The sequence below is a fragment of the Ornithorhynchus anatinus genome, chromosome 11 (genome assembly GCF_004115215.2).
Source record: "Ornithorhynchus anatinus isolate Pmale09 chromosome 11, mOrnAna1.pri.v4, whole genome shotgun sequence".
NCBI classification, from domain to species: Eukaryota; Metazoa; Chordata; class Mammalia; order Monotremata; family Ornithorhynchidae; genus Ornithorhynchus; species Ornithorhynchus anatinus.
In genome coordinates this window covers 44,060,299-44,073,462 of record NC_041738.1, presented here as the reverse complement: position 1 = coordinate 44,073,462, position 13,164 = coordinate 44,060,299, and the positions used below count along the sequence as shown (strand labels likewise).

At 48.5% G+C, this 13,164-nt stretch overlaps 1 protein-coding gene across 3 annotated transcripts in view; it reads left to right on the top strand.

Annotated features, from left to right (window-relative positions):
* Positions 1-1,487: 1,487 nt before the first annotated feature.
* The window catches only part of JPH3 (junctophilin 3), a 113,632-nt gene continuing 101,955 nt past the window's right edge, over positions 1,488-13,164 (top strand). Inside the window, exons 1-2 of one of the 3 annotated variants that reach the window (XM_039913522.1) lie at positions 1,488-1,909; positions 2,218-2,823. In XM_039913522.1, the coding sequence (XP_039769456.1) occupies positions 2,442-2,823 (382 nt within the window). In that variant the 5' untranslated portion in view covers positions 1,488-1,909; positions 2,218-2,441. Of the gene's footprint in view, positions 1,910-1,972; positions 2,824-13,164 lie in introns of those variants that run through there. The other 2 variants (XM_003431402.5, XM_039913521.1) reach the window with 2 other exon arrangements.

Below are 13,164 nucleotides of genomic sequence, written 5' to 3'. Positions count from 1 at the left end.
TGTCCAGGACCGAATTAATCAAAAAGAAACAAAAAATGTGCACAACTTCACACATACAATCTTAAGTTTTTCAATGTGCATCAGATGCAAAAAAAAAATAATAAAATGAAGGACGAGTCATTAGCATATTACTGAATTCATCCTGGCTTGAGTGCAGTTAGGTAGGAATTTTGTTCTGGGCAGGAGTCTAGGTAAATGTTCTGGGCTGTCTCATTAAAATCAATAATTACTTCATACACTTCTCTATTTCCATGCTGAAGAGAAAACCGGCCCAGTCAGTGTACTGGAATAATCCATTATTTTGAGGAGGGTAAATGAGACCGAGCTCTCCGGAACCTAGATAAACCACACGCAATAAGGACCGGAGATCCTCAATGGTAATCAACTCACGATGATGAATAATAAGGACAGATTGCTTGCTAGAGGCATACGACTCCTTGTGCTGAGCAGAGAAGACAACTTAAAAAAAAACATTTTGCTCATCTTGCCCCCGCTACAATTAATAAAGAGACCTGATCATCCTTTCATTTGTGCAATGCACTGCACCAGTTTCCATATGGTAATTGCAACTATTCTGGGGGAGAATCCTGGTTTTCTCTGGGGCTTATGATCCAGGAAATGAATTTTAAATCGGCCCCAGGATGCTCTACTCCAAGAATCGGGCAAAACATATTTGGGGGTTGAAAAAAAGAAAAGAACACCTCGATTGCATACTGTGTCGTTTTTCCAACACTGTCCAGCGACGCTACCTGTTGTTCATTCTCGAAGGTTAAACGACAGAAAAATCATGCCCAATGGTTGGATTTTTCACTCCTTTTCTGCCAACGATGATTATCACAACAGATGCCTAAAGAGAGGTGCATAAAACTGAAGCGGTTCGATAGGATGCAGTTGACGGATAACCTCTCTTTCATGGAAAGTCACCTGTGGTGTCTCTATGATGGACAATTCAGCTTGGCTCCTAAGTAGGCGGGGCTGGTCTGTAAACAAGTCTATGGGAGCTGAACTAAGTGGGAATGTGGTACCCGGGGCAGGTTAGGGATGGGAGAGGGGAGGGTTAGGGTGTGTGTGTGTGTGTGTGTGTGTTTGAAATCATCTGGTCTCTTCTTCATAAAGGAAAATCCCGCCCGCTTTGTCCAGACTTTCCAGCCTAGCATTTCAGATGCATTGTCCTGAAAGCTCGCCCGGGGCCTGTTTGTTGGGGATGAGCCTCCAGTCTCCCAGGAGGTGGAGGAGAATTCTGTTTCCCCAAGTCCCACCTTTACGCAGTCCCTGTCTCTTTAAACTAAAGCTGAGAGCCGAGGGGGGCGAACATCGGGGATGCGTCCTCCTCCTCCTCCTCCTCCTCCTCCTCCTCCTCCTCCTCCTCCTCCTCCTCAATAGGCAAGATCCAAAACATCCAGGCAGGCAGGGAAAGGAGGGCTTCCATTCCAGGCAGGCCGGAGAGGACCCTCCCCCTCCCTCCTCCTTCCTCATCCCCTCCTGGTCCTCCTCCCCTCCCATCTCCCCTCCCCCGGCCCGGACACGCCTCATCCAAGGACCGGAGCCTGCCTCGGGACTGATTTTTTCTCTCTCTCTCTCCCCCCACCCCTTCCCCTTCATCAGCTCCCGGAGCGAGGTTTGCGGCTGGGGCAGGGAAATGGGATCCCATCCGGCCCCCCGTTCTGTAGGGTGAGGGGCTGCACCGAGGGGGGGGGGGGTGCGCCCAGGGGTGCGTGTGCAAGGCGGGGTGCGTGTGCAAGGCAGGGTGCGAGCGGGTGAGAGCGAGGCTAGGAAGAGGGAAAGGCAGAGGCACCGCATTGCTGCTGATGCACGAATCTCCTGCAAACTGAGCTCCCAATATGCTGCCGTCGCCGCCGCCGCCCGCCGGCCCGAGCTCGGGGCAGGACCAGCAGGCCGGCAGCTGCAGGTGGAGACCCGCGCGGTGGGCTTGACGCCTTTTGGGGGGCTGGAAGGGGGGGCGGGGTGGGGTGCAGCCCCTTCCTCCCTTTCATTTCTTTCTTTCTTTTTTCCTCCCTTCCCCGGGCGACCCTCGCTCCGGGGATCCGCACCGGTTCCTGCGGACCCTCCCTGATCATTAATTATAGGACGACGTTTTGGGGGGTTTTTTGGGGGGGGGGGTCTGCCCAGGCCGGTTTTTAGGCGGAGCCGTTTGCAGCAAAAGCTGTAGCTACCTCTCTCTCCCCCTCCCCTTTCCCTTCAATACTGTATCAACAGCACGAGCGGAGGGGCCGATCCGGATTCGCGCAGATAATGAATATTCGCCAGCAATTGACTTAAATTCCATCGGAACCGTCGCCGCCGCCCAACCGCCCTGCTCCTCTTTGCTATTTTTTTTTTTTGGAAAAAAAAATACCTCCGGTTGATTGATATCGATCGATCGCTTGATCGAGATTTTTTTTTTTTCACATTTGGGGGGATTTGCAAACCGAATTACATGCATGTCCAGTGGGGGAAGGTTTAATTTTGATGATGGAGGGTCCTACTGTGGAGGCTGGGAGGACGGCAAGGCTCACGGCCATGGCATCTGCACCGGCCCGAAGGGGCAAGGGGAATACACGGGCTCCTGGAGTCACGGCTTCGAGGTGCTGGGCGTCTACACCTGGCCCAGCGGCAACACCTACCAGGGCACCTGGGCGCAGGGCAAGCGCCACGGCATCGGCCTGGAGAGCAAGGGGAAGTGGGTGTACAAAGGCGAGTGGACCCATGGATTTAAGGGACGCTACGGGGTCCGAGAGTGCACGGGCAACGGCGCCAAGTACGAAGGCACCTGGAGCAATGGATTGCAGGATGGTTACGGGACCGAGACCTACTCCGATGGGGGTAAGGATCATCCATCCCCCCACTGGGGGGCTGGAAGGAGGAGGGGGGCGGGGGAGGGACACGGAGAGGAGGTGGGAAGGGGAGACTCCATCTCAAAAGTGCGGGATCTCCCCCCCACCCCACCCCAAGTCACCTCCGCCGAGGGGGTCCGGCCGAAGGCCCTCGGGTCGTAGCCTCTTCCTCCTGTGTCGGACGAGGGCCCTCGGGTTGGCAGCATCTTCCCCCTGTGTCGGACGAGGGCCCTCGGGTTGGCAGCGTCTTCCCCCTGTGTCGGACGAGGGCCCTCGGGTTGGCAGCGTCTTCCCCCTGTGTCGGACGAGGGCCCTCGGGTTGGCAGCGTCTTCCACCTGTGTCGGACGAGGGCCCTCGGGTTGGCCGCGTCTTCCCCGTGTCGGACGAGGGCCCTCGGGTTGGCCGCGTCCTCCCCCTGTGTCGGACGAGGGCCCTCGGGTTGGCCGCGTCTTCCTCCTGTGTCGGACGAGGGCCCTCGGGTTGGCAGCGTCTTCCTCCAGTGTCGGACGAGGGGCCTCGGGTTGACAGCGTCTTCCAGCTGTGCCGGCCGAGGGCCCTCAGGTTGGCAGCTTCTTCCTGCCGTCTACGCCCGTGGTGGCAGGGAGGCATCGAGAAAGATTCTAGTGGGGTGTCCCGGCCCTGTGACTACAGGTTGCCCTGTATGGTCATTGGAGGGGAGAGGGTCTTGGGGAACCAGGCCAGACGAGGCTCCTCAGGAAGGGCGTGTGTGTGTGTGTGTGTGTGTGTAAGGGGCTGGGGAAGGTGAGGGGGGGACGACCCCCAGTTGAGACGGGAGACGAGGCCATGCGACTTTCCCAAGGAACCAAGCAGATAAGCCCCCTGCCCAGGTGCCTGGGCACCTTAGCTAGGGCCACTGCCGGTTTGCATCCCAGCGAGAAGGCCTTTCGGAGGTCTAGCTCTCCTCTTGCACACATGGGTCTCCGGATGCACGTTCTCTAGGGAACATGTTTATAAATCCAGGTATACAGAGAGAGGCTCTGGGCTGAAATTTCCTGCTCCGTGGCAATTCACAGGGACCCGCCCAATGTATTCCGAGTCTCCCAGGTCTGGATATAACCTGAGCTAATGTAATGACAATTGTGAGTGTTAAGGGAAAAAAAAAATCAAATAAACTTCCAGGATATTACAAGCAATCTAACAGCATCAAAACAAGCAACTCCCAGGCTGTTTCGTGGGAACAGCTCACGCTCTGACACAAGTGTTCATATTACTTTTAATATTAGCTCTGGTGATCTTTTCATAGCTCGACTTTGAGATGCTTGTTCCATCAAGGAGCAGGCCGAGGAGCTGCAAGTCAGAAGCCAGATCCAGCCTCCTTACAGTCTGGCAGCTTTTTTCGTGTGTGTGTTTGACGTACGTCTCTGCTCCTTTGTATATCCCCGGGTCCCGAAGACTCTAATTTTCTTGGTCAGTAATAAAAGAGGTGTGGGAAATTTTGATCCTTCTTGGAAGCTGGGGACCAAACAAACCTCCTTCCAAGGTGTGTTTCCACCCTCCTATCTAATAAGACAAGCCGAGTTAGAGGTGGTTGCTTTTCCTAAAGGAGCAGTTCTATTTTGCAAGTGTGGGTGTCTGGAAAAGAAAAATCTGCAGATATCTGAGTTGCCTCTTGCTGAAGAAAAAAAAAATACATACAAAGAGAACAGGTCTGTACTCTCTGATTTAGGCTCTTTTCTATCTGGGTGACGAAGAAAGCTTTAAACACCGGTTCAGCACTGATCTACCAAGGTGAATTTGGGCCAGAAAGTAATTATTGTTTTGGCTTATGCAACCAAATGGCAGGGGCAGGTTCATTACTAAACAAAAAGGATTCTGGTGCAGTTCATGATATAATTCTCCTGTCTACCAAAACCCCAGATTTTCTGAATCCTCGCTCCTTTCTCTCTTTTCCATACAGGGAGGGGAGAAGCCTCCTTGACGATGAAATTTTGAGGCCAGGCAGATGCTAGGCAGTTTGAAAACGGGGTTGGCTTCATGTTTGGGGAGGCCATGGGAGCAGATGAATGTGGATGTAGACAGCGAGCAGCAGGCACTTCCCAGCTGGCACTTGCCCTGTGCCGAGGGAAGAGTTGTAACACACCAAACAGTGGTTTAAAGAGCCCCGAGGGGGACGGTGCCCCAAACGGTAAGCTGCCGAACCTTGCCCCAGTGGTTCAGAATCAGCACAAGCCAGCAACTCCCAGGAACCTACCAGAAAGCCGGCCTCCCACTAGTCCTTTCTTGGACCAGCCTTAGGGCTGGAGAAGAAGTTCAAGGTCCCTTGACTTTGTGAGATGATTTAATACCAGTCTCCCTAGGTAGCCCCAGGAGCTAATTACGAAGGGGAGGAATAAAAAGTCCATGGGACTGACCAGGTGATTTCCAACATATAAACTGTGGATATAAGGAACTTTTACTTCAGGGGTATGCTCCTTACGCTGTTCCTTCTCATGGTTCTCTGCACCCCTGGATTTTGTACTTGGTCGTGGCCGACACTGGCTAGAAATACTAGGCCCTCTTCAAATTTCTCGGCAAGGAAACATGGCAACAGACCCCTCCGACAGGGCAGCTGTTCTTGACTTGGCATCATCGTGGCTCCATGGCAGTAAATCTAAGTGAACCTCTTGCCCTTGAAGAGATAATTAAGTCCAGCTCTATGATCAGCTATATGGAGGTTGATGTCCTCTGTCTCTCATTAAGAAGGAGGTGGCTATTGAAAATTACGTGCCCCACAGCAGCCCGGCACTGCTATCAGCTCCGTCTCTTTGGGAGCCCATTAGGCCCATTGTGCTATAATCTGCCAGATATTCACACTTGCCATCAAAGATAAACAACGGTCCCTTGAATCTTTTGAAAAAAATCAACTGGTGGTAAATAATGGGTCATACATTGGCGTGGAGAAAGCACAGACCTAATGAATTAATGGTTTTGAATCTAATCCTACTTTTCTTTGCGCATTAGATTTTTAAAAAATCAGCAAAGCATCAGCAAAGCCTCAGAAGTCTAGCACTGCTACCAGTGCTGACTTGGGAAAACAGAATTTTTCATGAATAATGCACAAATGGCAAATGTATTTTACATTTAGGTGGAATCAGTATGGAATCCATTTAAACTGAGTTATTTTCTGACAACCTCTCTTCCCTCAACTTCCTCTCCTCCCCTCCCCCCTTTACTTTCCCTCTCTTCCCTAAGGTACCCGTGGTTTTCTCTTTGGTGAAATCACGGGGTCACAAAGGCCAGACTCAATGCCCCACTGGTTGATCTACTTCCCTGAACATCCGCCACGCGCACACACTGACACGGATATACACGCCTGCCAGACCCATGAACCCACTGAGGCAGAAACTCTCCTGTCTCAGAACTCCGTATCTCATGCCCACTTGACTCCTCTTCTCCTTTCTCACGAGCAGTCTTCCAGTATGAAGGCACCTTCCATTAGGCTATTCTTACCCACTCACTGCTCAAGCAAAAATACACTGTCCTCTCCCACCCTCTGTGAATTTCATGCTCTTCGCTCAGAAAAGACTTCTTCCCTGATTCTCTGCACGCAGAACCCCCAAGTTCTTCAGTTACCCCCATAAATAAATTCACCCACACCATGAAAATGTGAGTCATCTCACACACACCCCTCCCCCTCCTCCACACATGCCCATATACATCTCTCCCTGATACACATATTCCATACCCAGTCCCGGATTACTCATCCCACACATATCACACACGCCCACTCTCAAAATTCAGATATATTTCATGCGCAAATGAGCATGCGCGTGTGCGCACACACACACATCTGCTCTACAAAGACATTTTCAATCCTGCCCATCAAAACAAAGCCATGTATTTCCCATCCTGACATACGCACCTGAAATTCTCCCCATCTTCCATCACACAGATATCTGACCCTTGCATAAACACATCTCGATAACGTGCCCCCCCCCCCCCCTTCACGGTCAGGATTATTTCTCTAAGTGAATGAATAGATCCGCATCAACTGCCCTTGAAGAGATCTCAAGATACCCATTTTTGATAAGCGTAGGGACCGTTAATGTTCTCTCTTTCCAATCGCATCACGGGTCTTTTGGTGGCAGGGCAGTCCGAGCCGAAGCATTAAAGCATTTAATTCAAAAGCAAAAGTTGTGATGGCACAGTTCGAGCGAAACAGAAATGATGCCTTTATTAATTCATATTAAATGTAAAAAAGTAGAACCACCCAGCAATTGGAGATAAAAGCAACTTCTAAAATATTCCCTTTTCAGCTATTGAATAAAAAAGACTCACTAAAATGAACAAAGGAAATATCTTGTTCTTTATTGGCAATTCTAACTGAAAAAAGTGTTCCTGAATAACAATTCCCCTTACTCCCAAAGCAACTCTGAAGTCGTTTATTCGGCTTTGTATTAGGAAATCTCAACTAGATTGGTGGAATTCCAATCACAAGGGCACCGTCTTAAGACAGCTCAGTGACATGGTAGAGACTAGCCCTCGTTGACATCAAACCTGAGCCTAGCTCGTCCCAAAAATACACAGCTCCATCACATGGGGCTCACATTTTCTACAGGACCTCGGAGAGCACACCCAGCTTTACCCCAGGCTCCCAACCGAATACATTTTCTCCCCCTCCACGGGGGACCCGACACTCTTTTGCCCTCAGCCTTAGGCCAACCCCCCACATCAGGTCCCGCCTTAAAGTCAAACAGAGAAACTCTAGGGCAGACAGCTTGGACCCGAATTCAGCAAGTGCTCTTGAGCTAGAGTCGTTCTCCTGCTTCAAGAAACACCTCTTAATGTGTCCTTCGTAGTCATTTTGGCTATTTTTATCTTATCGGTTGCACTGGGATCTATATTAAGGAAACTTCAGGGAGTCACAGCTTCAGTGAAGGAATGTTTCTGGGAAAAAGACAGCTAACTCTAGCGGGATTCGTTTTGCCCGTAACTAATTTGAGTTGAGGCCAATTTTTGCCTTTAGATGTACGTGTGGCTCAATCCCTCGGACTATAATAAGAGCAGCACTAAATGTGGACGTGGGCATGATACGTTTTGTCCTGCCCCCCCCACCTACATTTGAATAAAAAAGGTAGAAGGTTGATTATCTAAGGGTCTGTTATTCAAATAGGCACTAATATAATGAAATGTATATCGCCTTAATTCTGTTTATTTGCTGTTGTTCTAATGAGCTGTGCACCCCCTTGATTCTATTTATCGCTATTGTTCTTGTCTGTCCGTCTCCCCCGATTAGACTGTAAACCCGTCAAAGGGCAGGGACTGTCTCTATCTGTTACCGATTTGTACATTCCAAGCGCTTAGTACAGTGCTCTGCACATAGTAAGCGCTCAATAAGTACTATTGAATGAATAAATACTATTGAATGAATAATCTCCCAAAACAGTCTAAATACATTGGGCATGGGTCTTCCTGAGAGAGCCAGATCCTATTTTGTTCAGTTATCCGTAGGTTTGATCATCTGAATTTACCTAAAAGAACCTCAGGGAACTCTGGACTTTCCAGAGATACATTGTGGTCTTTGAGGGACCTATCCCGATTTCAAAACTCGGGGTTGGTGGGGGGAGGCTCCCAAACTGGGAATTTTCCTATTCCGGCCCAGTTTCTCCTGGGAACATCTGCAGTTTTCCCTGCTGAGACCCTTTTAGTTTTCTCTTCTAAGCCCCTGGCAAGTTCAGGGTACCCCCAAACACCTCAGAGCTCAGAGACACCACCTGGGTGTTTCCTAGTAACGTGGCCTTGTGTCGGCCCTATTGCTGGGGGGAGCAGGAGGAGCAGGAGCACAGTGCTTTCTTGGGACAGCTGGTGGCTCTTGCCGCCAAGTGAGTTTACACCGAGGTGGGGGAGAGATGTAGGGATTCTGCTGACCCCTAGAAGGAGAATGGTGCCGAGCCCGCAGCAGCTCTCTAGGGAGAATAATCTCAATGTGGACAAACTCAACCAAAAAGGAACTTGCCCTTACGACTCCCACTTCAAAAGACTTCTCTCTCTTCTAAAGAATGAAAGCGTTATTTTGGGGTTTCCTCGTCACCTGATTTAACTGTCACTTTAAAACTATTTCTACAAGGTGATTCTTTGCAGGACTTAAGCAGGTGGTACCCAATAATGCAAATAGTACATGACAGTAACACAACTATGAATATAATCATGGTTACCTAAATTCACTGAGTCCCCATGAGGCTAATAGCAAAGAGAAGCAGTGTGACTTAGTGGGAAAAGCACGGGCTTGGGAGTAGAGGTCATGGGTTCTAATGCCGGCTCTGCCACTTGTCAGATGTGTGACTTTGGGCAAGTCACCTAACTTCTCTGTGCCTCAGTTCCCTCTTCTGTAAAATGGATTAAAACTGTGAGCCCCGCATGGGACAACCTGATTACCTTGTATCTACCCCAGCTCTTAGAACAGTGCCTGGCACACAGTAAGCACTTAACAAATACCATCATTATCATTGTTACTTGGTCCTAAAATCTACAAACAGAAAAGAAATGTCCATCTCGTCTCCTTCCGTGTCTTCTCCTTGCCGTTACCTCTCGTGTGATTTCAGGTGAGAGCCCTAGGTAAGATCCCGCCTCTCACGCTATATTCTGAATTGCTGAGGGACTTTACGCCAACTGTTTCATCAGTCGGTGCCTAGGTTTCCCCATGGGCCAAATGGAATGGATTTTAATAAACACCGACCTCACAGCAATTCTACAAGAAATAGACTGTAGTTAATGCTGTGTGTGCCTTGGGTCCAGAACACTGTTAGTGCTAAATAAATATAATGATACTTAATGAGATACTATACTTAAAACTGAGGTCCCTAGCAGAAACGCAGTTTATAAGTACCCATTAGGCAATGCTATAGCACATGCTTCTGGCCATGGCTCAATACTGTACTCTTCCTCCTCTGGACCTGGAACCTGGTGGATTCTAGAGTTCGGGAGTCAAACTTGGTCTGGGTCTTTGTAGGCTGTTGTGAAAGAAAAGGATTAGGAGCTTACAGATTTCCACTTCAAAGGTTTCACTGGGAGATCAAAAAAGTGGAAGCTCTGAGCTGTCAAGAGGGGAGAAAGCCTAGTTTAGCTCCCTGAGATCTACAGCCATCCAACATTGTGATGGAAAATAACAGAAAAGCCGGTATAAGGAGATTTGCTTGCTGTATATTTTTCATACAGTGGTAGTGGCAGTGATGGGAAAGTGTTATGAAGCACTAGTGTCATTCAGGAAAAAATGCACACAGAGTGGTATTGTTTACAGATGCTATTTGTCATCATGGTTAGAGATGTAGCATCTGAGGGAAGAGATAGGGATGTGAGATTCAACATTCCTAACCATGAGAATGGATATAAGAAAGGCAATTATCACATTATTTCTCCAAGTTTCCACTGGTGCTCTGACAGGGACAGAATTCTGGGATGAATAAGGCACCGAATTGACCCAGTGTTGTATTTCTTATGATCTTACTCCATTTTTATATTCAAGCAGTCGATTTGAATCCTTACTGACAGGTCTGATGACATATTTTATGGTTTGTATTGAAACCAATGCTGGTGATTGTTTGCGATTTGCCATGCATGATTAGGCGTTAACTGTACAGTCCTGCTGCAACACTGGGAGAAAAGCAGGAATGCAAGGGAGAAAGTTAAAAGAAGTGAGAAGAAGTTGTTAGGTATCACTCTTTCACGTTTGGAATGCAGTGAATTAAAGGAGCTCTCGATGAAACTGAGTGGTGGTCAAAACTGACACTGGTTGATTTGATGGTTTTCTTTGGAAGGGTGATGATGATGATGAAGATGATGTGTGTGTGTGCATGTGTGTGTGTGAGAAAGAGTGAGTTTACATGTATATTAGCGTGTAGAGTTCCTTACATCTGGCCTCTTTGATTTGTACCTTCAGAGGCCTAGAGCTGGTAATCAATCGATCAACCATATTTATTGTATGTTGACTGTGTGCAGAGCATTATACTAAGCATTAAGGAGAGTACAGTATAATAGAGTTGAGAGACACGTTTCCTACCCATAAGTTTTCGGTCTAGAGGGAGAAATCCAGAAATACTTAAAAGGAAATATACAGGCCTCTAACTCTGCAGGTTTTTCATATAGTAGAGCATCAACAATCTGAACTAACTGAGGCTGAAGCTAGTTTGAAAAAAAACAAGAACAAAATAGTCAGCAAAAGTAGCTGTTTGGGCTGTTTTTGCAGGGGCTCATTGGGATTGTGGGGACCTGGCAAAACAGAAAATAATGTGGCTGCCTTTTGAGAGAGGGTCACCCCACTGCACCTGGTATTAGTATCTTTTTCGATTCATCCAAATTGGCTGTGGTCCTGGGATCCCAATGACTTGAAGACTGGTATATGGATAACCAGCACCCCACTGTTCTCACCACCATCTTATATTTTCCTCTCTATTTCACGATTTCACAGCAAAGAATAAATTGTTTTTTACTACCAGACTGCAGCATAAATATGCTGAAGCCACAACTGAGGAGTTTCTACAGGTGTGCCCGCTAATATTAGTGTGTGTTACTGAGTAGAGCACAGGGCTGGGAATCTGAAGATGGGGACACCTTTTCTGAATGAAATTGGACAAGCTGGCTCACTTTGGCCTCAGTTGTGTGAAAAGGGAAGAAGGAAACCCATCTCCACCATATCTCCCAGGAATGTTATAGGGGTTAGTTGGATAATGCCCCTTAAAGTGCTATGGAAAGTCAAGGTGCTATTTCCTGTGACATTTCCTCTCTCTGAAGATTGCCCATTTGGTGGTTGCAAGGATTCATTCAGACAGGTTTGTTTCTAGAGACGTCTAGGTCCAGCGGTCCAAGGAGAATATATATTTATGGCTTCAACTGTGACAAAAACAGCTAACATCTTGGGCTCTGGTACTGGAACCTGGGATATTGCAATACCCTGGGAAAAGTTAGCAACTCAAAAGTCTCAGTATATTGATATAATCAAAAACCAGGCACTCATGGCCAAGTCAAAGCTTTTGAATGGTCTTTTGAGAACTAGCTTTAAAAGAAACAAAAGGTCCAGCCTTTAGTTTCACCCTCCCAAACTAGAGGCACTAGTCTCTCTAGATTGTAAGCCCTAAGTGGTTGGGAGAGTGCAGTACAACAGAGTTGCCAGATATACTCCCTGTACACCATGAGAAGCAGCACGGCCTAGCGGATAAAGCACGGGCCTGGAAATCAGAAGGATCTGGGTTCTAATTTTGGCTCTGCCACTTCTCTTTTGTGTGACCTTGGGTAAGTCAAGTGAAACACTTCACTCTCTGTGCCTCAGTTACCTCATCTGTATAATGGGGATTAAGACTGCGAGCCCTCTGTGGGACAGGGACTGTGTCCAACCTGATTAACTTGTACCTACCCCACTTCTTAGTATAGTGCCTAGCACACAGTGTGTGCTTAACAGATAACATATAAAAAACCAAAACAAATAAGCTTGGGCTCAGGCAGTGGGGTTTGGTTGCTGGCAGATTCTGGATGATTTTATTATGGTCCATCCAGTGTCCTAATAAGGTGGCAAAGACCTGGGGTTGGGCAAAGGGGATGACTCGTGCCATGGTGGAAGAGAAATAATAATTTAAAAAAAATAGCTGGTGTCCCAAGTCCTTGGTGCATGTGTGTGTGGGTGTGTGTGTGCATGCGCGCACACACACCCACACACCCGCCCCCTTGAATACTGGAGAGGTGGACTTTTCCCTTGCCTTTCATTGGCTGTTCTCCCCTTACTGGGCAAAAGACAGCAAAAAATTCCAAAGCAGCCTCTGTCCCCCACCTACCCATCTGCCTTGCGAGTGGATTTCTTCCTGCAGCCTGCTGGAGCTGGTTTGGGCTGCAACCGAGGCTAGAGCTGCCGGGACTCTTTCTCATGTGGAGATGGAGTCACGGTTTGGGTCATGCAGGGACTGAAGGGCTGTCCCAGCTCCCTAGTACTTGGATTCGAGGTCCATGGAAGCTCTGGGTGACCAAGCAGGGATGTTTAGGGACCTCCCCCTCCCTCTTCCCTTTCTCTGCTTGTCCCTCCCTCCTCTGCAAGAATCTGTCTTTGCCTCCTCCTTGGCACAACTTAGCCCCACCCTAAGCATTCTCCAACCCCACCTCGGTGGATATCACATGGCCTAGTGGGCAGGCACGAGCCTGGGAGTCAGAAGGACCGGGCTTCTAATTCTGGCTCCACCGCTTTTCTGCTGCGTGACCTTGGGCTTGTCTGTGCCTCAGTTATTTCCTCTGTAAAATGGGGATTAAGACTCTGAGCCCTATGTGGGACAGGGACGGTATCAAGCCATATTACCTTGTATCTACTCCAGCGCTTAGCACAGTGCCTGGCACATAGTAAGTGCTTAACAA